The sequence below is a fragment of the Leucoraja erinacea genome, chromosome 7, assembly GCF_028641065.1.
Source record: "Leucoraja erinacea ecotype New England chromosome 7, Leri_hhj_1, whole genome shotgun sequence".
Taxonomy (NCBI): Eukaryota; Metazoa; Chordata; class Chondrichthyes; order Rajiformes; family Rajidae; genus Leucoraja; species Leucoraja erinaceus.
The window spans coordinates 10,157,822-10,180,026 of record NC_073383.1 but is presented as its reverse complement, the minus strand read 5'-3'; the positions used below and the strand labels follow the sequence as shown (position 1 = coordinate 10,180,026).

The 22,205-nt window shown below is 44.6% G+C and overlaps 1 protein-coding gene across 1 annotated transcript in view; it reads right to left on the bottom strand.

Annotated features, from left to right (window-relative positions):
• The window catches only part of mfsd6b (major facilitator superfamily domain containing 6b), a 63,238-nt gene that overhangs the window by 24,153 nt on the left and 16,880 nt on the right, over nucleotides 1–22,205 (bottom strand). The window contains exon 2 of the mRNA XM_055637769.1: nucleotides 15,146–16,695. Within this exon, the coding sequence (XP_055493744.1) occupies nucleotides 15,146–16,659 (1,514 nt within the window). The 5' untranslated portion in view covers nucleotides 16,660–16,695. The remainder of the gene's footprint in view (nucleotides 1–15,145; nucleotides 16,696–22,205) is intronic.

The following is a 22,205-nucleotide window of genomic DNA, read 5'->3' as shown; positions in this document are numbered from 1 at the left end:
GCAGTGCTGGACTACTAGCTACCTCTTTGATGTCTCTCTGACTATCCTTGATCGGGCTTTGCTGGTTTTACTTTGCACTAAACCTTATTCCCTTATCATGTATCTCTACACTGTAAATGGCTCGATTGTAATCATGTATTGTCTGTCTGCTGACTGGTTAGCATGCAACAAAAGCTTTTCACTGTACCTCGGTACACGTTACAATAAACAAAACTGAACTAATATCTAGAAGGCTATTGAACTCTTGAATATACACAAACTGGGGAAGATAACACTGGAGAGTGGCAACTCTGTGTGCAGGTCCCAGAAGAGAACTTGAATCTTTTAAATCTCTTTTCAACCTGTAAATCTAGCACCTAAAATGCACAGCTAGCACCTGACTGTACAGCCAACTTGGATTGGGAATTTCAAAGATCCATACAAACATCTTCCCATCTCTTTCTTTAAATGGCCAGGCCCTTATTTTGAGACTGCTACACCCTGGTTCTAGATGCAGAGCCTGGGGAAATATCATGCTCACATCAATCAAGTCAAAATCCCTCAAGACGTTTTATGCTCCGATGAGATCATCTCTCATTCGTTTAAACTCAAGAGAATAGGCTCAGTTTACTAAATGTGTTGGAAGGAACTGCAGATGCTGGTTTACACCGAAGATAGACACAAAATGCTGGAGTAACTCAGCGGGACGGGCAGCATCTCTGGAGAGAAGGAATGGGTGAAATTTCAGGTCGAGACCCTTGTACATGTGTCAAACCCATCATCTTAGCAATCAACCTGATTAATGTCGATGCCACTCCCTCCATCACAAGCCCAGACCTGTAATCAATATTCCAGATTAATAAAAAGTAAATACAGATGCTGGTCTGAATAAGGGTCCCGATCAGAAACGTCACCCACCTATTTTCTCCAGACATGCTGCCTGACCTGCTGAGTTACTCCAGCATTTTGTGTATATATTCAAATATTCCAGCCTTGGGCTCTCTGGAGTCCTACAGAACTACAGTAAAACAAGTTTACTCTTGTTCTCAAAACAAAATAAATGGCAACATGTCATTTGCTTACCTTGTTGTCCTAACTGCTTACTTTGTGTTGTGGAGTGGTGGCGCCATAGAGTGTGGCAGCCTCGCCTGCAGCTGTTTGTTTTTCACCCCTTTCTTAAATGTTTTAGTTTGTTAAAAGTTTTGTTTTGGAGGGAGGCCTTTTAGTCTTTTTTATGTGGGGGATGGGGGGGGGGGAACTGTTTTTTCAGTCTCTACCTGGACGAGGATGCGCCCTTCCTCTGAGCCGCATCTTCGCCCCCTCCTCGCGGCCTACCACCTGGATTGGCGCCGCCTTTCCTGCCGGAGACCGGCCAGAGTTTCGAGCTGCAGCTTCAGTGGCAGCGCAGCACTGAGGTACCATCGTGGAGCGGGCGATGCCTTACCCGGGTCGCCATGTGGAGCTCCAGAGTGCTGTGAATGCCGCCTTCAACATCGTGGAGCTGTGGAGCGTCCAGCAGCGGTGGTGCTGACTTTAAATACCGCAGAGCCTGGGATCTTTCGCAGAGATCGCCAGTGTTGGAGCTCCAACCAGCGCAGCCTGTGGAATTCGGAAGCCGTGGTCTCCGGTAGCAAGCGGCCGTTTCGGAACTCCAAGCCGCTGAAGAGTGTTCTTCCGGCGTTGGAGTTCCATCATTCTGGCGAGACGGTCTGAAACATCGGGACGCCGTAGCGGAGACCTCAATAGGCCCCGACCACGGGTGAACATAGAGGAAGTGGACTGGACTTTGCTGCCTTCCCTCACAGTGGGAAACATTGCGGGGGGATGTTTTTATGTTTAATGTTAAATTCTTTAAAGTTGTGTTTATTTTATTGGTGTGCTGCAATGGCAACTCCAATTTCACTGCACCAGTTGGTATATGTGACAATAAATGTCCTTTGTCCTTTATCCTTGTCCTTTACCTGAAAGTGAACTTTCAGTAGCTTGCATACAAGTCCCACAACAATTCTCAGTCTCTCTCCATTTAAAAAAAAACTTCAATTTTTGTTTTGCTACCAAACTATATGATCTCAGATTTTTCCACATATTCCATCTGCCAAGTACTAATTTATCCATTTAATCCTTCAGTGCTACACTAAATCCATTGTGTATCCTCCTCGCATTCTATATTACTACCCAGCTTTGTAATAGAAACATTCATGCATATACTGCACTAAATGACCGTTCCAAATTATTGATACAGATTGTGAACAGCTGATACCTCAGTACTGATCCCAGAGGCATCCATTAGTCAATGCTTCCCAACCTGAAACCATCGTTTGATGCCTACTCTATTAACCATTCCTTGAATTAACAACAAATACCGTGCATTATAATTTTGGTTAATAACATCTTGTGTAGCAATTTACTAAAGGCCTTCCCAAAATCCAAATACATCACCTCAATTCTTTCAATCTTATCTATTCCATTAGTTACAACCTCAAAAACCTACATACAGGTCAAGGTGATGTTCCTGTCATTAATCTAAATGAACTCGACTCAATCTTGCAAGGTCACTATTATCACTTCATCAATAATAAATGTCAGCACTTTTCCTGTGTCTAATGACAAACTAATGTATCTACATCGCTCCTTGTTATTTCTCTTCCTCCTCTCTTAAAGAGTAGAATGTGTCGTCTTGTAATTAATGGGAACCATTCCAGAATCTATGGGATTTTGGAAGATGACAACTTATCTATCTGCCCTCTTTGCCATCTCCAGCAAAAGCCCAACATTTGGTTATCGGGGCATTTTGGGGTTTGTTCACCTTTCTTTAGAACAATTATTTTTTTTCAACAAGACTCACATTGTATCCCAATGTTAATGATAATTTTGGAAGAGACCAGTCAGTTTCTCTTGGCATTACTACAGAATAAATTGAAGGAAATATTATTTTATAAATTAATGCTGACTTTAGATGCTGCTTTAATCTTGCCCTTACTTCTTTTTCTCTTGCTCATTCCCTTTGTTGACTTCCTTAACTAATATATCTTTTTTTTAATTCTTCCCCTTGTAAAACAGCCCAACCAATACTCCACCAGAATAAACTGGAAGAGAAAACAAACCAGGAAATGCTGTTAGTTTGATCACAACATTATTTTCTCATTACTTGTAGGGGAAAGTGCTTGAATGTATTATTCATGTGGTGGTAATGGTTGACCTTGGAGAATAATAACTCTGGGCTTGGGAAGAGCACAAGTACTTCAGATTAGAGGTTTGTTGCAGTATACGAAGAGGTGTTCTGTGTAACTGTTCTGTGTTCTGCAATGGACACAAACTGCTGCGGTAACTCAGCAGGTCAGGCAGCATCACAGATGCTGCCTGACCTGCTGAGTTATCGCAGCAGTTTGTGTCCATTGTACAGGTGAAGTTTTAGCTCGACTCAAAATGTCACCTATCCATGTTCTCCAGAGATGCTGTCTGACCAGTACTCCAGCACTTTGTGTTTTGCTTTAGATTCCAGCACCTGCAGTTCCTTGTATCTCCACTGATTAAATTGCTCTGCAAATAAATGACTATATTCTTTGAACTCATGCGGTAAACCACAGCAATAAAACTTTCCATTTGTTGAACTGGAATTCACTTTTTTTTTTAAACAGTTCAACTGATTCTAATTCATAAAGTTGTGTGAAATAGCAAGAAGAGGTGCATTATAAAGGAATTATTGAAGTCAGCAGCTACTTTCCAATAACCCCCAAGGCTAAATGCCTGTAGATCTGCTGACGGTGGCAAGGCCACCTTCACAAAAAGACTGATCTCAAGATTTTAAACAACAGCTTGAGAACATTTAGACCTGAACTACTCGTGCTTGCCTGCAAATGAGCATGCATACCATGCTTCACTGAATCCAAATACCAGCAGCTCTTGGGATTCTAGATGATAGCAGTTTTAAAAGAGCCTGGAACTTTTTGATTTATCTGAAGATGTAAAAGTGCACAAAGTGATGTTGCTAGAATTATGTTTTTTTTTATTTTAAAGCTGGCGTTGGAGGTTTGAAAGAATGAGCTCAATCGCTGAATTAAATGATCCAGAATGGGGAAATGGAGTTTCATCTATGATGCAAAAGATGTATTCAAGAACTAGTTTCCAAGCAGATTGCACAAATGATAACTTTCGGGTGAAAGAGCATCTTGGAAAACTGGCCTGTCCACTCCCATGGTTCACCCGAGCTCAGCTAATGTTTTCTGGCGACACAAGGAACTGCAGATGCCAGAATCTTAAAGCAAAACCCAAAGTGCTGTGCTGGAGTAATTCAGTGGGTGAGAGAGTATCTGTGGAGGGAATGGGTCCTTCTTCAGTTTCATGCTTTCTAGCTTCAGTTTAGATTAGCATGTAAACAGGTCCTTTGGCCCACCAAGTCCATACCATCCATCCTTCAACTGTTGTGTACAGAGTGGTGACATGGATAGCCGCGCACATTTCTTCCACTGCCGGCTAAAAATGTATCTTGAGGGAGGAGGGCAACTTACGACATTTGTTGTTCATGCACAGAAAAGATAGCACATAGAATATGGAGTTGAGGAATCAAACTAAGAGTATAGGCATTAGTGCTGACACATCCACGTGCTGCACACAGCATCTCTCAGTCTTATTCTTCAACGGTCAGCTTTATGGAGAACTAATTTGGTGCTCTCACCACTCATTGTGGCCACTTTGTATCAATCAGAGCCTGCTTAGACACCACTGATCAGCCAGCGTTTCCCAGTAGCTTGGGGCCTCCCACATCACATGAGTTGTGAATTTGTGGAATTCCCTGCCACAGAGGCCAGTGGGGGCCAAATCACTGGATGGATTTAAGAGAGAGTTAGATAGAGCTCTAGGGGCTAGTGGAATCAAGCGATATGGGGAGAAGGCAGGCACGGGTTATTGATTGGGGACGATCAGCCATGATCGCAATGAATGGCGGTACTGGCTCGAAGGGCCGAATGGCCACCTCCTGCACCTACATCGTCACATGCTGGGTTCCCAAATGCAGATGGCAACATTGGGTCTCTCCCCTTCCCCCTGTCTTCTTGCACATCCAGGCAGGCTTTCCTGCTGCTGTATTTGTACTGACAGAGAGTCCCTTTGATCGCTAACATGCTTCCCAGCAGTCAACAGTGCAAAGACACAAGGAACTGCAGATGCTGGAATCCTGAGCAAAACACCAAATGCTGGAGTAACTCGACAGATCAGACAGCATCTCTGGACATCTATAGGCGACATTTCGACTGGGCGGCATGGTAACACAGCGGTAGAGTTGCTGCCTTACAGCGCCAGAGACCCAGGTTCAATCCTGACTACGGGTCCCGCCTGTTGGGAGTTTGTACCCCCGTGACCTGCGTGGGTTTTCTCCGGGTGCTCTGGTTTCCTCCCACACTCCAAAGACATAGGGGTTTGTAGGTTAATTGTAAAAGATTGTAAATTGTCCGTTGTGTGGTGGATAGTGATCGTGTGGAGTGGGAGATTGCAACCTTCACATGGTCCACCTTGTTTCGACGAATGCAATCAACATGGCGTGCACAAACAGAAGATCAAACAGAACAATGTGTAAGAAGGAACTGGTGGCTTGCAACCAGTAACTCCAGTGTGAAGAAGGGTTTCGATCCGAAACGTTGCCTATTTCCTTCGCTCCATAGATGCTGCCACACCGGCTGAGTTTCTCCAGCATTTTTGTCTACCATGAAACAGAACAAGTTGTCTTACAACTTTAGGCTGTGCACGCCATACCCAAGAAGAAGAAGTGCTAGTGGATGGGGATCACTGGTCGGCATGGACTTGATGGGCTGAAGGGCTTATTTCCAATGTTGTATTTCTAAACCAAACTAAACTAAAGTTCGGATTGGGATCTGGAAGAGGATGACCCGAAACCCCTCCTATCCACGTCCAGAATTGCTGCTTGACCCGCTGAGTTACTCCAGCATTTTGTGTTTTGCTCAAGATACAGCACTTGCCGTCTCTGCAGATAACTACCGCTTGGCCCCATTCACAGCACCATCCTGTGTGTGTGCAAAACACTACACCTGCTAGCACATTTTTCTAGAGACCTGAATGTGCTCGCACTATCTGAGGGGGAAGGGTAGAAAACACAATTTCCCAACATAAGTGTGAATGATTTTTGTTTGTTTCTCTGTTCAATGTGTATCGTCAATGTCAAGCAGAAGACAAATCGCTGGGGGAACAGTGCGTCCGTCAACATTTGAGTCAGGACCTTTCTTTAAAACTGGAGCAAAGGGGAGCTCGCTGGTAAGGGGAGGGGAGAGCGAGGGCCAAGGAGTGACAAATGATTGGTGGATCCAGGTAAAAACTAGCAATGAGTCAGGTGCGGGAGAGAAGGATGGAGATGGTTGCTAAGGGTGGAGGCCATGTGGGGATGAGAAAAGGCTGCAGATGGCAGAATCTGCCAGGAAAGGAAGGTAACATGTAGGAACCAGAGGGATGAATGGTGGGTAGATTGGAACATGGGGAATGGGGGATTAGGAAAGAGGATTTGTAGAGGATATAGATGGTTGATGAGCTGAAAGAGGAGGAGTGAAAAAGACTGTGCATGAGAAGGCATGTGTACTTCAGAAGGTGGGAGAATGTTTAGGATGTTTACCTGAATTCAGTGTTCCTGCTGTTGGGTCGTGGGCTATCCACGAGGAATACGAGGTCTGTTCCTCCAGTTTGTGAGTGGCTTCACTCCAGCAGTGGAGGTGAGCGAGGGCAGATTAGATGGAGGGAGCGAGCATAGAGGCGAGGAGAGCGTGGAGGCAGGCAAGCAGCATGGAAATGCGAAGGAACTGGTGGTTTTCAACCAGTAACCCCAGCCTACTCTGCCAGACAAAGCATGTGTTGGGCAAAGTTGCTGCCTAGTCGACATTTGATCTCACTGATGTAGAGGAGGCCACATTGAGAGGATCAAATGCAATAGACAAAGGACAAAGTTGGAGGAGATGTGGGGTGTAAATTTGGAAGGCTTGATGAGATCCCTGAATGGAGGAGAGGGAGGAGGTGTAGGGTGAGGTGTTGCACTTCATGTGGTTACCGGGTAAATTACATGGTGTGTGGCTACAGATGAGTAAAACAGGCAATCAATGCAAGACCACTCGCAAACTGGAAGAATAACACCTCGCATTCCACTTGGGTCGCCTACAGTTGAATGACATTAACATTGAATTCTCCAATTTCACATTATATCCTTCCCCTCCTTCTCATCCACCCAGGTTCTCCTGTTCGAATCTTTCTCTGCACTCCCCCGTCACCCAGAAATGTTCCCATCCTCTGCCACCCTTACAACCCCTGGGTTCCCCATTTCTCCTCCTTCCCCCCCCCCAACCACTTCCACTCCCATTCCCATCCTCCCACCATCCCACCCACTGGGTTGACATTTCACTCCTCTCACTTCTTTCTCACCAACATCTACAACCCTTTGTTTTCTCCACCGATCAACTCCACTGTATGTTTCCAGCTCCCCCCTTCTCTCCCCCACCCGACTCATTTGCCATCCAAACCCTTCTCACCTTGAGTCACCGACCTCTTGCCCACCCCTTCCCCTCACCTCTTTCTACCATCTATCTCCCCTCTACTCCAGTCTTGAAGAAGGGTGCCAACCCAAAATGTCATCAGTCCATTTCCCTCCACAGAGTAGTTTGTTTTTTTGCTCTGCATTCCAGTATCTGCAGTTTCTTGTGTCGCCACTAAAGTCAAATGTGAACAATAGTTTCCAACACATAGATTTCATCCACCAACATTCACAGATGACACAAAGGTTAGGAGCGTAGCGAACAATAAGGATTCTAACAGGCATCAGGAAGGCACATTCTTGAAATGCGCAGACACTGGTACATATTGTGTGCGTGTACATTTAAGAACTATTTGTGCCATATAGTATGACCTTGGGTGCATTGTTGTACCACCACTGCTGGTAGCTGGATGTTGTTTCCCATCAACAAAGGATAGCAAATATCCACCCTATTTGCTTTCCCAGCAAAACAGCAATCTGCATACAGATATGAGGCTGAAGAAATGCTCTGAAGTGTGAAGCAAAACATTTTCCAAGGGAGTGCGAGAAGAGTCATCAGAAAACAAGTGATACAATTTTAAAGGTTACAGGAATAAAGAGCAAGAGAAAAAGGGGTAGATGTAGATACATTCTTATGTGGGAAGACAAGTGTCTTCACAGAGATGCAAAGCACCAAAGATTATTTGCTCAACTTTATTCATCAGATGCATTAGGTGCATTATCTTTCGCTCTGCGTAACACACTTACTTAGTACTTAGAGATACACTGTGTAAACAGGCCTTTCAGCCTGCTGAATCCACGCCGACCATCGATCAGCAGTTCACACTAGTTCTAATGTTACCCCACCTTCACAATACACTCGCTACACACACTCGGGGCAAACTACAGCCGGCAATTAAACGACAAGACCGCAAGTTTGGGATGCGGGGGGAAGGCAGAGTACCTGGAGGAAGCCCACAAGGTCACAGGGGGAACTAGCAACTTGTCGTGGACCAGCCATATTGAAAGCACGCCAGCACCTCGACTTCCTTAGAAAGCGTAGGAAATTTGTCACGCCCCCAAGAACTCTCACCAACCTCTGGAGAAAGCACTTTATCGGGATGCATCATAGCTTGATTCAGGAACAGCTCTGTCCACCACAAGAAATAGCAGAGAGTTGTGGACATAGTCTGAACCATCACGTAAATCCACCTTCTGTTGACTCCATCTACACTTCAGGCTGCCTTGGTAAGGCCCCCGGCATAATCAAGGACGGGTCTCACCCCAGTCACTCCCCCTTCTCCCCTCTCCCATCGGGCAATAGGCACAGAAATGTGAACACGCACACCTCCAGATTCAGGGATAGTTTCTCCCCAGCTATTATCTGGCAACTGAACCATCTGTTCACCAATTAGAGTACGGTCCTGGCCTCTCATCTATCTCATTTGAGACATTCTGATTATCTTTAATCAGACTTTACTGGATTTTATCTTGCACTAAACATTATTCCCTTTATCCAATATCTGTACACCACGGACAGCTTGATTGTACTTAATCATGTATAGTCTTTTCATTATAGCACATGACAAAAAAGACTTTTCACTGCAGCTCGTAACAATAATAAACTAGACACGAGACATCCCTGTACAAGTGGCAATAAACTAAACTAACCACACTGACAGCATTGAGGTCAGGATCAAAGCCCAGTCTCATCATCGTGAGGCAGCCGTCCCACCTGCTGCACCACTGTCCCACACTCATGAAGCATCAGAAAGATTTAGCATAGATGCAGCAAAGAGTTATTAAAATGGGAGTCGTAGATGAGGGATGTTAACAATGCGAAACGACTGGATGTGTAGGAATGAACTGCAGATGCTGGTTTAAACCAAAGATCGACACAAAAAACTGGAGTAACTCAGCGGGACAGGCGGCATCTCTGGAGAGATGGAATGGGTGACGTTTTGGGGCAAGAACCTTCACTGGAAATGCGAGAGGTGACTTGATGGCGATAATCAGAATAACTCAGGTTTTGATGGATTTAAAGGAGAAACGACACGCTAGAAAGATGGGTAGCACATTTTAAGGTGATTGATGAAAGAAGATGGGTAAAATGGGAAAATTACTTTTTAAAACAGTGAATTGTTCAATAGTTTAATAGTCCTTTATTGCCAAGTGTACTCTACGGTACAATTAAATGTTTTGCTATGGAATAACTAATGAATGGATGATTAAACAGTATATTTGAAAAGGGAGTTTTAACATTACTAGATTAGCAAATATTTGCTGAGCTATAGTACAGAGTGTGAGAGGGGGTGGGTGGAAGGTTAGGAATAATTGGATAACTTGCCAAGGATCAGGTACAGGTACATTTGGAAAGAAAGCATACATCAATGCTATTTCACATGTACAATTTAGAATGAAAAAAAATACCATTATGCTTCCTACTCAGTAAGATGTTTCCACTCAGGATGTTTCCACTAGTGAGAGAATCTAGGACTAGAGGTCAAAGCCTCAGAATTAAAGGACGTTCTTTTAGGAAGGAGATTAGGAGGAATTTCTTTAGTCAGAGGGTGGTGAATCTGTGGAATTCTTTGCCACAGAGAGCTGTAGAGGCCAAGTCAGTGGATATTTTTAAGGCAGAGATACAGTGTGGCAATAACTTGACTTGACAGAGTTTTGATTAGTACAGTTATGGGGAGAAGGCAGGAGAATAGCGTTGGGATGGAGAGATAGATCAGCCATGATTGAATGGCGGAGTAGACTTGATGGGCTGAATGGCCTAATTCTACTCCTATCACTTACGACCTTATGACTTAAGGTACAGCCCTGAAAATCTCAGGTTTTGTGGCATGTTCCACCATTAATTGGGCAGGCTGCAGTTGGACAATGTTCTTGTAAAGCGCTGAACACTGCACTTGAGTTTGCATAATGTCATGCGGTCTACATCGCAAACAAACATGGTCCTTTGTGTCTGAGAACACGTGTCCCGGGGAGGACTCCTGCCGTTCAGGATCTCCTGCAGCCTTGGCCAATATCCACATAGCATCCGGCACACACTTAAAAAAGGTGTCTGGTGTGTTGGAAGGAGAAAATAATGCCCACCTTGGACTCCAAGCAAAGCTCCGTGAAGGGCTCATAGCCTTCAGTTTAATTGGCAGCCCCATTGGAAAGTATCATTTTGACTCTGTTACCTGAAATGCAGATCTCTGCTGGTTCTCACAAACATGTACTGACTGGTATTGTAGAAAAGGTATCATTTGGATCAGGGAAGGCACTTTTGATCCAGGTATTAGAGTCATAGTGTGATACAGTGTGGCAACAGGCCCTTCTGCCCAACTTGCCCACACCGGCCAACATGTCCCAGCTCCACTTGTCCCACCAGCCTGCGCTTGGTCCATATCCCTCCAAACTTGTCCTATCCATGTACCTATCTAACTGTTTTTTAAACATTGGGATAGTCCCAGCCTCAACCACCTCCTCTGGCAGCTTGTTCCATACACCCATCACCCTTTGTGTGGAAACGTTACCCCTCAGATTCCTATTAAATCTTTTCCCCTTCACCTTGAACCTATGTCCTCAGGTCCTCGATTCCCCTACTCTGGGCAAGAGATTCTGTGCATCCACCCGATTTATTCCTCTCATGATCTTATAGACCTCTGTAAGATAATTCCTCATCCTCCTGCGCTCCAAGGAATAGAGACCCAGCCTACTCAACCTCTCCCTATAGCTCAGACCCTCTAGTCCAGGCAACATCCTCGCTAATCTTGTCGGAACCCTTTCAAGCTTGAGCAGTAGCGGACTGGGTCTAAAAATATTGGTTGCCAGGAGACAAATGGGGCCCACTTCATCAGGGGCCCACTTGATATAGGGGGCCCACTTGATATAGGGGCCCACTTGCCATCGGGCAAGCTGACACCCTGGCCAATCCGCCACTGAGCTTGACAATATCTTTCCCATAACATGGAAAGGATCTGAAGGATCAGGGAAGATTCTTCTGATCCAGGTATTCTGAAGGAGCACATATGATGGTTTAGATCAAAGACCACCTGACCTGTTCATGGACTCATGATCAAGCCTATCTGATAGATCATTTGGCAGGTTGGCAAGAAATAAAAGTTGTGCTAAGTACACTACCTTCTGGATTTTCAGTACTTAATTTCTTTTCTCAGTTAATGAGTATTTTGTGACAATTTTTTTAACAAAAAAATGTAATGGTATTAAGCAAGTCAATTTTGAGATTAACAGCAAATGCAGTCAACAAGATCTCAAGTTTTAAAAATAATTGTTCTCATACTTTTAACATTAAGATATTGATTAGGAAAATATCATGTTTAATTTCTTGTTTACAACATAATGTAATAAGATATATGTGAAGTATTAATGTAATTTACTGTACTGCTAATTTAAAAAAAAAATTAAAATTTTTTTTAAAATCTTGTTTATCTCGAGTTAGATGATCTGGGTTGAGTGCAAGAGGTAGAATTCACCTAATTTCTCCCAGTTTAGTGGAGCTTAAATCAGCCAGTGGAATACATATAATAAATCAGAATAAGAGTTGGTTTTGCTGTTGGTTGGTTTGAAGACTGGTTGACCAACTTGCTATTCAACAAAAACTTGACTGCTTTGCATTGAATCCATGTCAGGTTAACCCATGTCTTTGCATTACAGTTTTTGTGCCACTCATTTCTCTGTCTTCTGTGGCTGCTTCCCTGCTACCTATTTAAGCAGCTAGAAATATTCCCATGCCATTAGTCAAAAGAGATGTTGTGGAGGGCAAGGACAAGTTCCGCCAGGCGGTGGACAGTGTTGGTAGAGGAAAACCAATTAGCTGTTACCCATTTAAGCAGCTAGTAATATGCCCTTCTATCATTCAAGGGAGATTGCCAGCTGCTTAAGTAGGCAGCTGGGAACAACCACAGAAGAAGGAGAACAGTGGCAAACAATTTCCCAGCGCCCGCCAGGTGGGAACCCAGCGAACATTTCCTTGAAAGTGAAATACCTGAAGTGATGATATTCTAAGCCGAGAATAGCAAACTCATCCAAATGGATGTCAACTCGTTGCAACTCATCATAACAAACACATATTAACTAATCAGTCATAGTTACCATTTGGCCTTTCATGAAAAATGAATTACTTCAAATGGGGATGATAACTCAAAATAAAAGTGAAGGAAAATAATGGCAGAAATCAGTAGGTAGAGAGACTATAATACCCTTTAAAGACCAAAATGGACGTGTGCAACTGCAGGAAATGGGCGATGTCTTCAATGTATACTTTTCTTGTTTTTACCGTGGAGAAAGCCACGAAGATGAGGGAACATGGGAAGTTAATGGGGATATCTTGGGATAGTGCACTTTACTGTATAGGAGATGCTGGATGTCCTAAAACGTATGAAGGTGGATAAATCTCTGAGGTCTAATCAGGCATATCCAAAGAACACGGTGGGAAGATAGAGAATGCATTACAGGAGCCTGGCTGAAATATGTGCATTTTCATTAGCCCCAGGGTATACATTGGGAGATTAGTGGGTGGCTAATGTTATTCTCACTCTGACAATGGAGGAGGCCTTAAGGGACGACAGATGGCGCAATGGGCTAAGTGTTCGGCTGGCGACCGGAAGGTAGCCGGTTCGAATCCCGCTTGGAAGTGTATACTGTCGTTGTGTCCTTGGGGCAAGACACTCACCCATCTTTGCCTGTGCGTGAATGTAATGTAATTATGTGAAGCACTTTGGGGTCAATGCAAGTTGACTAAAAATGTGCTATATAAATATTATTATTATTATTATTATTATTAAGGCGGCATAGATAGGGCAAGGTTGGGCAGGCTGGGACTTCATTCTTTGTAGCTTAAGACTTTGAGATGTGCAAAATCATGAGGAGCACAAATAGGATGAATATACATTGTCTTTTTCTGCAGGTTTTCTGATAGTTGCTAGTTCTGACTATGGCAGAGGGGAGACACAGTTTATTTTAACAGAGGTGTAAGATCAGGAATGGGACGGATGGAGTCAGCTCAGAGTTTGACTGTGGGGAAAGGAGAAAGCTTGTGTCAGATTAACACCCAATTGTCAGGGGCAAAGAGGGTGGTTGAGGGTGTCCCACTGCAGGGGTAGGTACAGGAAGTATGTATCTCAGACTTTAGTGGAGGGATGAAGGTTGTGTTGTAGCGAGTGGATAGGGAGGAAACTCTTCTCTTCCTTCTGGAACGACAACCAGTACAATAAAGGCTGTAACCAGAAATACAAAATGGGGGCTCATACTCTCCTCCAAATAGATAAAATTATCTGCTCACTGCCTGATATCAGGTTGCTCAACAGCTTTCAGCAAATTTAGAAGGATGTAGTTTTGAAGTGGGTGAGTTCCTCTTTCAGATTTATACCTTGAATTATGATTGTCCTATAAAATGCTGAAGCTTCCAGGAAAATGGGATTAGACTGATCTAAAAGAACGTTAAAACTCAGACAGGTTCTATGCCCTACATTCTAAAAGATGTTTTATCTAACTTAAAGGAAAATCAAATTATAAATCAGATTCTCAAGCTTTTAGACCGGAATAAACAAATGATTTCCCCAATAGTTCCTTTATGAGAGTTTAGATAGTTTATGTATTTAGTTTGAAAAGCCATGCTCCCTTGCGGAATACCAGAGTTCTCAGCCCCAAAAGTCCATCCTGGGACTTTTCGCCATCTCCAACGGGATCCCACTACTGGCCACATCTTCCCATCTCCACCCCTTTCTGCTTTCAGCAGAGACCGTTCCTCCAAAACTCCCTGGTTAACTTGTCCTTTCACACCTAAATCCCCCCCCTCCCCAGGCACTTTCCTCTGCAACCGCAGGAGATGCAACACCTGTCCCTTTACCTCCCCCCTCGACTCCATTTCAGGATCTAAACAGTCTTTCCAGGTGAGGCAGAGGTTCACTTGCACCTCCTCCAACCTCATCTACTGTATCCGCTGTTCCAGGTGTCAACTTCTCTACATCAGCGAGACCCAAGCACAGGCTCGATGATCGTTTCGCTGAACACCTCCGCTCAGTCCGCCTTAACCTACCTGATCGCCCAGTGGCTCAACGCTTCAACTCCCCCTCCCATTCCCAATCTGACCTTTCTGTCCTGGGCCTCCTCCATTGTCAGAGTGAGGCCCAGCGTAAATTGGAGGAACAACACCTCATATTTCGCTTGGGTAGTTTACATCCTAGCGGTATAAACATTGACTTCTCTAACTTCAGATAGACCTTGCTTTCCCTCCCTCCATCCCCTCTCCCTTCCTAGTTCTCCCACTAGTCTTACTGTCTCTGACTACTTTCTTTCTTTGCCCCGCCCCCTCCTTTGACATCAGTCTGAAGAAGGGTCTCGACCCGAAATGTCACCTACGCCTTCTGCCTGCCTTCAGTGAGATGCTGCCTGACCCGCTGAGCTACTCCTGCATTTTGTGATTACCTGGGATTTACTTTTCTCTGGCATTCTTTTTGTGTAATGCAAAATTATGATCTATAAACATACGGCAAATTGTAGCCTCCTTCGCAATACCATTATAACATGAAGCATGCGCCACATGACTGAGTGGTGAGCACACAACAAAAGCTTTTCACTGTACCTCGGTACACGTGACAATAAACTAAACTCAAATACATCACGGACGTGGGAGGCAAGGTAGCAGCTTACCTAATGTGACCCACCAGTTCAATCAGCTTGTGGCTCAGGAAATAGGCAGTCAGTTCTGAGATGTGGCTGAGGACTGAGCAGATTCCAAAGAGTGTTATTGTTCCATTCAAGTCTTCCAAATGCCAGTAGAGGAATGTGAACACAAAGCCGTAACCAAAGCCCATGAACCAGGCTACAAATAGCACAGAGCCATACTGCACACTGCAAATCATTCTCAGCAGCCATTTATATTCAAATGTCTTTTTCCTTCTCTCCTTGGGGTGTTGTGCACAATTGTTAGCTTCAGAATTATCCAGCGAAGAACTCTGAGCCACTTGCTGAATTTCAATACTATCTTCTCTTTGGTTCTCTTCAGCTTTTAAATGACTGTAATCAAATCTGAATTGGGTTGACACAATCAACGCTATAGACATCAAGATGCCAAAAACAATAAATGTTATTCTGTAGTTCTTGTAATCCAAGATTTCGCAGCCCTCGCCTTGTATGAAAACGTTAATGTGAGTGTGATCAATTGAGATGCCTACTGCCAGCATGGTAATGCCCCATCCCAGGGAACCCCACATCCGCTGCAACCCATAGCGGTCTCTGTGTTTGCCAAGATATTGTAGGGTAACCGTGTCCACAATAGTGACTGCCGGGGCACTGAAGAACTCTCCTATGATAACAACCAACAAAATGAGCAGGAATATATTTTCAACTTCTCTCAAGTTATAAGTGATCTGCTTGTCCGCCTTCACTGTTGTGGCAGATGTGCTACTGGCTACAGTAGTGTGTAACGTGCCGTTTGGATTGGCTGTTGCTGTCAAATTGTCAGTATCTGGAACAGATCTTTCCTGCAAGTTCTGGGCAGGGTTTGCATTGAACAAGGGTAAAGAAAAACCGAGGTTCCCCAAATATCTGAAAGGCTGATTTGCTGAAATATCTCTCTTGTTGGAGTTGTTTTGAATGGACTGGTTTGTAGGTATAGCCGTGGATAATACCAAGGGAATCGTTGTATTTGGAGCCACTGTGGTCAGCACTGGCTTTCTCGATTCACATCTCATTGTGGCAGGTTTCACAAAACCAATTCCAAGGTTAAATACAATCCAACACATAACTGAAAAGAGAAGGACAATCTTCCCTTTCCTAAATCGATCCGCAATTACTCCCCAGAATGGCGCACTGCAGAATTCTATAAAATACCGTATTCCAACCAGGAGTCCATTTTGGCTGGCCAGCATGCCAAGCTGTTTGTAATATACTGGCAACAATGGGATTAATGATCCATAGCCAGAATAAAAGAAGAAGTAGAACACTTTGGAAACAAGAAGCTCATTACTAATTTTTACACAATGCTTCTCCAACCAATCTGGTTCATCTGCTTCTGTTGTCTCTGTTGCTAAGTGGGCAGGAGTAAGAGATGATTCATTTCTTGCTTCAGCCGATAGTGTGTTGAAAGGCTCGGCAAGAATATATTTCCTCTTCTGTTCCTCTTCATCGTCAGAAAGGATGGCAACTTTGTCTTCACTCGCCATTGTAAATGGGTGTGGTGCTCAGCTTCCTACACTGGCCTACAAGGAAGAAGAAAATATTGAGAATATGCTTGCATAAAAACAGTCCTAAATTTCACTTAACTTTCTTACTATTAGATTTAAGGAAAACCTGTTTTGTTCTCATAATGATGCAACTAAACAGAATAGAATAAATGACATAGGCGGCTCATTAAGTATCGAATTGACACAATGTAGGCCTTGCCTGGTGTTTTTTTCATTTTTATTTTCTATGTTATATAATTTTAGATGGAGCCAGCCTTATCTGTTGTCAAAGGGGAATATCATTCTTACCAAGACACAAAATGCTGGAGTAACTCAGCAGGACAGGCAGCATCTCTGGAGAGAAGGAATGGGTGATGTTTCGGGTTGAAACCCTTCTTCAAACTGTATGCTTCATGCTTCAGTCTGACAAAGGGTCTCGAACCGAAACGTCACCCAGCAACAGTTCCTTCCTACACATATAATTCATATCTAATATTTACCAGTAATTGTTGATGTTCCTCATTGAATGGTATTCTATCAAAGACTGTGCTTGGTATTTATTGAAATCCAGGAAATCAAAGTATTAATCTTAAATTGGAGGAGCGAATGATGTTGATTTTGCGAGGGGAGGGGGAGGAGAGGGGGGGGGGAGTGGGGGGGGAGGAGGGAGGGAAGGGGAGGGGGGAAGGAGGAGGGGGGGGAAGGGGGGAAGGAGGGGGGGGGAGAGTGGGGAAGGAGGGGGAAAAGGAGAGGGGGGAAAGGAGGAGGAGGGGGGGGAGGGGGGGGGATGAGGGGGGGGGAGGAGGGGGGGGGGGGGAGGGGGGGGGGGGGGGGGGGGGGGAGGGAGGGGGGGGGGGGGGGGGGGGGGGGGGGGGGGAGGGGGGGGGGGGGGGGGGGGGGAGGGGGGGGAGGGAGGGGGGGGGGGGAGGGGGGGGGGGGAGGGGGGGGGGGAAGGAGGGGGGGGGGGGGGGGGGGGGGGGGGGGGGGGGGGGGAGGGGGGGGAAGGGGAGGGGGAGGGAGGGGGGGGGGGGGAAGGGGGGGGGGGGGGAGGGGGAGTGGAGGGGGGGGGGAGGGGGGGGAGAGGGGAGGGGGGAAGGGGAGGGGGGGGAGGGGGGGGGGGGGGGGGGGGGGGGGGGGGGGGGGGGGAGGGGGGGGGGGGGGGGGGGGGAGGGGGGGGGGGAAGGGGGGGGAAGGGGAGAGGGAACAGGAGGGGAAAGAGAGAGAGAGGGCACAGACACACACACACACACACACACACACACACACACACACAGGGAGAGTGATATGCACATTAAAAATGTTGGATTTGTTTTAGATAAGGAGTGAAGGCAGGACAAGATTATTTTCAGTGAAGGAAACGTTCCTGATTACAGAGAGATCACTTGCTGTAACATGTCACCCAGCAGCATCCACCAGCAGCTAAACATACCCCGTTTAGTAGCGATGATGATTTGTGCCATGTCTGAGCAACAAGGGACACAAAGCATCAGTAGACTTGCTGAAGTGTGCCAGGCAAGAAGGTGTCTCCATAACCAATAGTACTTAGGAGTTGCTGCACTGTAAAGACTGAAAAGTAATTGTGGGCGAATTAAATTTCAACTCACATCCAGAAATAAATGGGGGAAAAAAGTACAGTAAAAGTGATATTTTTCAAATGGCCATTAGAACCTACAGGGAAAGAAATGCATAATTTTTTATTGATATCTCTCCGTCACAGAAGTTAATAGTTAATGTGATTAAAGGGGCACTGTGACAGAAATAGACATCACTTTCTGAGGGAGATTATGCAGAAAATTCACATTAAAGAGCCATATTATTTGGTTTAACAATTCCACGTCATTCTTTTGATGGAAGTTAGCAAAGAATGAAGGAATTCATTTTTTTTTAAATCCAAATGCCACAAATCTAAAATAAAAGTAGAAAATGCTTGAAATACTCAGCAGGTCAGGCCACATCTGTGGGAAAAGAGATTGGCTTTTCAGGTTTGAGAACTGGAAAGGAAACAAAAGATGCTTGGAATTCACATTCTGACCAGTTTCAGTCAAACATGAAAGAATGGATCAACTGGGCTTATATTCACTGGAATTTCGAAAGATGGGAGGGGATCTTATAGAAACATATAAAATTTGGGATTAGACAGGCTAGATGCAGGAAAAATGTTCCCGATGTTGGGGGAGCCCAGAGCTAGGGGTCACAGTTTAAGAATAAGGGATAGGCCATTTAGGACAAGATAAGGAAGAGTTGTGAATCTGTGGAATTCTCTGCTACAGAAGGCAGTGATTCACTGGATGTTTTCAAGAGAGAGTTAGATATAGTTCTTAGGGCTAATGGAATCAAGGGATATGGGGGGAAAACAGGAACGGGGTACTGATTGTGGATGATCAGCCATGATCATATTGAATGGTGGTGCTGGCTCGAAGGGCCGAATGGCCTACTCCTGCACCTATTTTCTATGTTTCTATTCAAAAATTTGAACTGGAATGTTTGGGAGGTTTGATTGTGAAATTGAAGTTAAGGTGTAGAAGGTACAGGATAAGAGATTGCTTCGCTTCTATGTCATGATATGGTTAACTTTAATAACTGAAATTGCTCTTTCATTTAAGAGGCTTTGGAATCATTGACCAAATTGATTGAACAGAATCAACAGAGCGACAATATTTATCAGGATTGGCAAGAGCAGTTGGGTTTAATTTTAGAAAGATGAGACTGTGAGGGAAGTCTCATAGAGGTATATAAAAGCATCTGTGGTAGGTAGGATGAGACCGAATAGTTTGAAATAAACTGTTTAGTTGGAAAAGCAGTCAAGAATAAATTGTTGATTTGTAAAAGACCAAAAGCAGCACAAGGAAAATGTGGTGTTAAAAATGTGAGTGGATAGGATTTGATGTGTTCCATAGAGAATCCTTCCCCCCTCACACTATGTCTTCTTGTTCTCGATTCCCCTACTCTGGACAAAAGACTGTGCATTTACCCGAGCTATTCCTCTCATGCCTTATTTTAAGGGATTGCTATGCACGATACGACTTTGAATTGAACCACTGGTGTAATAAGATTAATAGCTAAGTTGTGCTTGCTTCCAGAAGGCAAAAGTGAAGATGGAAGAGTAGATAAAGAATTGTGATTACAGATGTACATGCATGTACACCTCTATAAGATCACCCCTCATCTTCCTGCGCTCCAAGGAATAGAGTCCTAGCTTGCTCAACATCTCCCTATAGCTCAGGCCCTTGAGTCCTGGCATCATCCTCATAAATCTTCTCAGTACCCTTTCCAGCTTGACTACATCTTTCCTATAGCATGGTGACCAGAACTGAGCACAATACTCTAAATGTGGCCTCACCGATGTCTTAGACAACTGTAACATGACCTCCCAACTGCTATACTCAATACTCTGAATGATGAAGACCAATGTGGCAAAAGCCTTTTTGAACACCCTATCTACCTGTGACATCACCTTCAAGGAACTCTGTTCCCACACTCCTAAATCCCTCTGATCTACAACACTCCCAAGAGCCCTGATATTCACTCTGTAGGTCCAGCCCTTGGTAAACTGCCCAAAATGCAACACCTCGTACTTCTCTGTATTAAATTCCATCAACCATTCCTCAGTCCACCTGCCCACCGATCAAGATCCTGCTGCAATTTTTCACAACCATTTTCACTCACTACAATACCACCCACTTTTATGTCATCGGCCAATTTGCTAATCATGCCATGTACGTTCTCATCCAAATCATTGATGTGGATGACAGACAGCAATGGGCCCAGCACCAAACCTTGATGTACACCACAAGTCACAGGCATCCAGTCTGCAAAGCAAACTTCCACCATCATCCTCTGTTTCCTTCCATGAATCTAATTTTCTATCCAGTCAGCTATCTCTCCCTGGGTCCCATGTGATCTAACCTTCAAGAGTAGCCTACCATGCAGAGCCTTAACAAATGCCTTACTGAAATCCATATATAGGTCTACAAGCTCTGCCCTCATCGACCTTTCCAGTCACATCTTCAGAAAACTCAATCAGATTTGTGACACATGATCTCTCACAAACAGAATCATGCTGACTAATCAGTCTTGTCCACCAAAATACATGTATATATTATCCCTCAGAATACTCTCCAGTAACTTTCCAACACAGACGTTAGGCTTACTGGCCTGTAGTTCCCAGGCTTTTCCCTACAGCCCTTCTTAAATAGAGGCACAACATTTGCTAATCCCCAGTCTTCTGGCACCTCTCCCGTGTCTAATGATGACTCAATGATTCCTCATTGCCACATGTACCTAAGGTGCAGTGAAATTCTTTGTTTTTGCTGAATCCAGTAACAACATACAGCAAACTTTACCTAGGCAGTACACAAAGTTGCTCCAAGTTTCTGGCGCCGACAAAGATTCTAAAGTTCTTAGGACAGTCTTACCCTCTTGCAACAGCGAACATGGTCCCCCGGGATCCCTCTTCTTCTCGGCCCCCCCACCCCCGCCAAGTCCCTCTTTGTTCTAGACGGCCCACCCGTCCTTCAGCTCCCACAGCATATCCAGGGAGCCGTCTGCCGCCACGCGCCACATGTCTGGGAGGTTTGTCTACCTTCATACCCGTCAGGACCTTGAATAACTCCTGGACCATAACAGTGACTGCCCTAAAGACACTTCCATTTAACTGCCCCGCAAGATCCCCAGTCCTTGTCTTTCTCCACGGTAAAAACCGAGAAGAAATACTCATTTTGGGCCTTGCCCATTACCCGTGGCTCCACACAGAGTTGACCACGTTGATGCTTGAGGGGTCCCACTCTCTGATTCACGGTGGGTTCTATTCTCTCTCAGAGAATGCGATAATGTTCCATGGCTCCAATGTGCAAGAATATTTCATTCCCAGCACAATCAAACTCAATGTTTAATCCAGCAGAGAATGAACACAATTAATAAAAAGTTAACACATCTTAAAGGAAAGTATTAAAAGATGACCATTCATGCTATGTCATGGTCAGAGTTTCTCTTCGAGCAGGGCTGAGCTATTTACAGCGTAACTTTCTCAAGAATCTGACCCCATTTCCAATAAAAATGTGTGGCACGTAGACAGACAACACTATCTTGCCAGTTATTTTGATACATTTCCTCTGTGCTAAATAAATTTCCTGTGAGTGCTGAACTGTTAATCAAGAATGGCAAACCAATAATATGTTGAGCATTTGACATTAAACACCGATATCTTTGTGTCCAAATTCCTGTCTCTATATACAAGCCTTTTTCTCCTCGCTGAGTCATAGCACACATGATGAGAGATGAGAGAAAGAGTTTTGTGGCAAATGTGAATGTAAAATCTACACAGGCTATCGCTCTGGCCTGCCCTAGATACACTGAGCAAAGAATGTTGCGATCCCACACTTAACAGAACAATGGGAACAAGAGTACCAGTGTGTTGCAGACCAGAGCAACAAATCTAAGCCCCAACAATCCTATTCCAAAATAGATGCCCATGTTGCTGCAGAATCTGCATATCTTTGGACAATTAAATAATGGCAAGGAAACAGTCATGCACAACTATAAGGGAG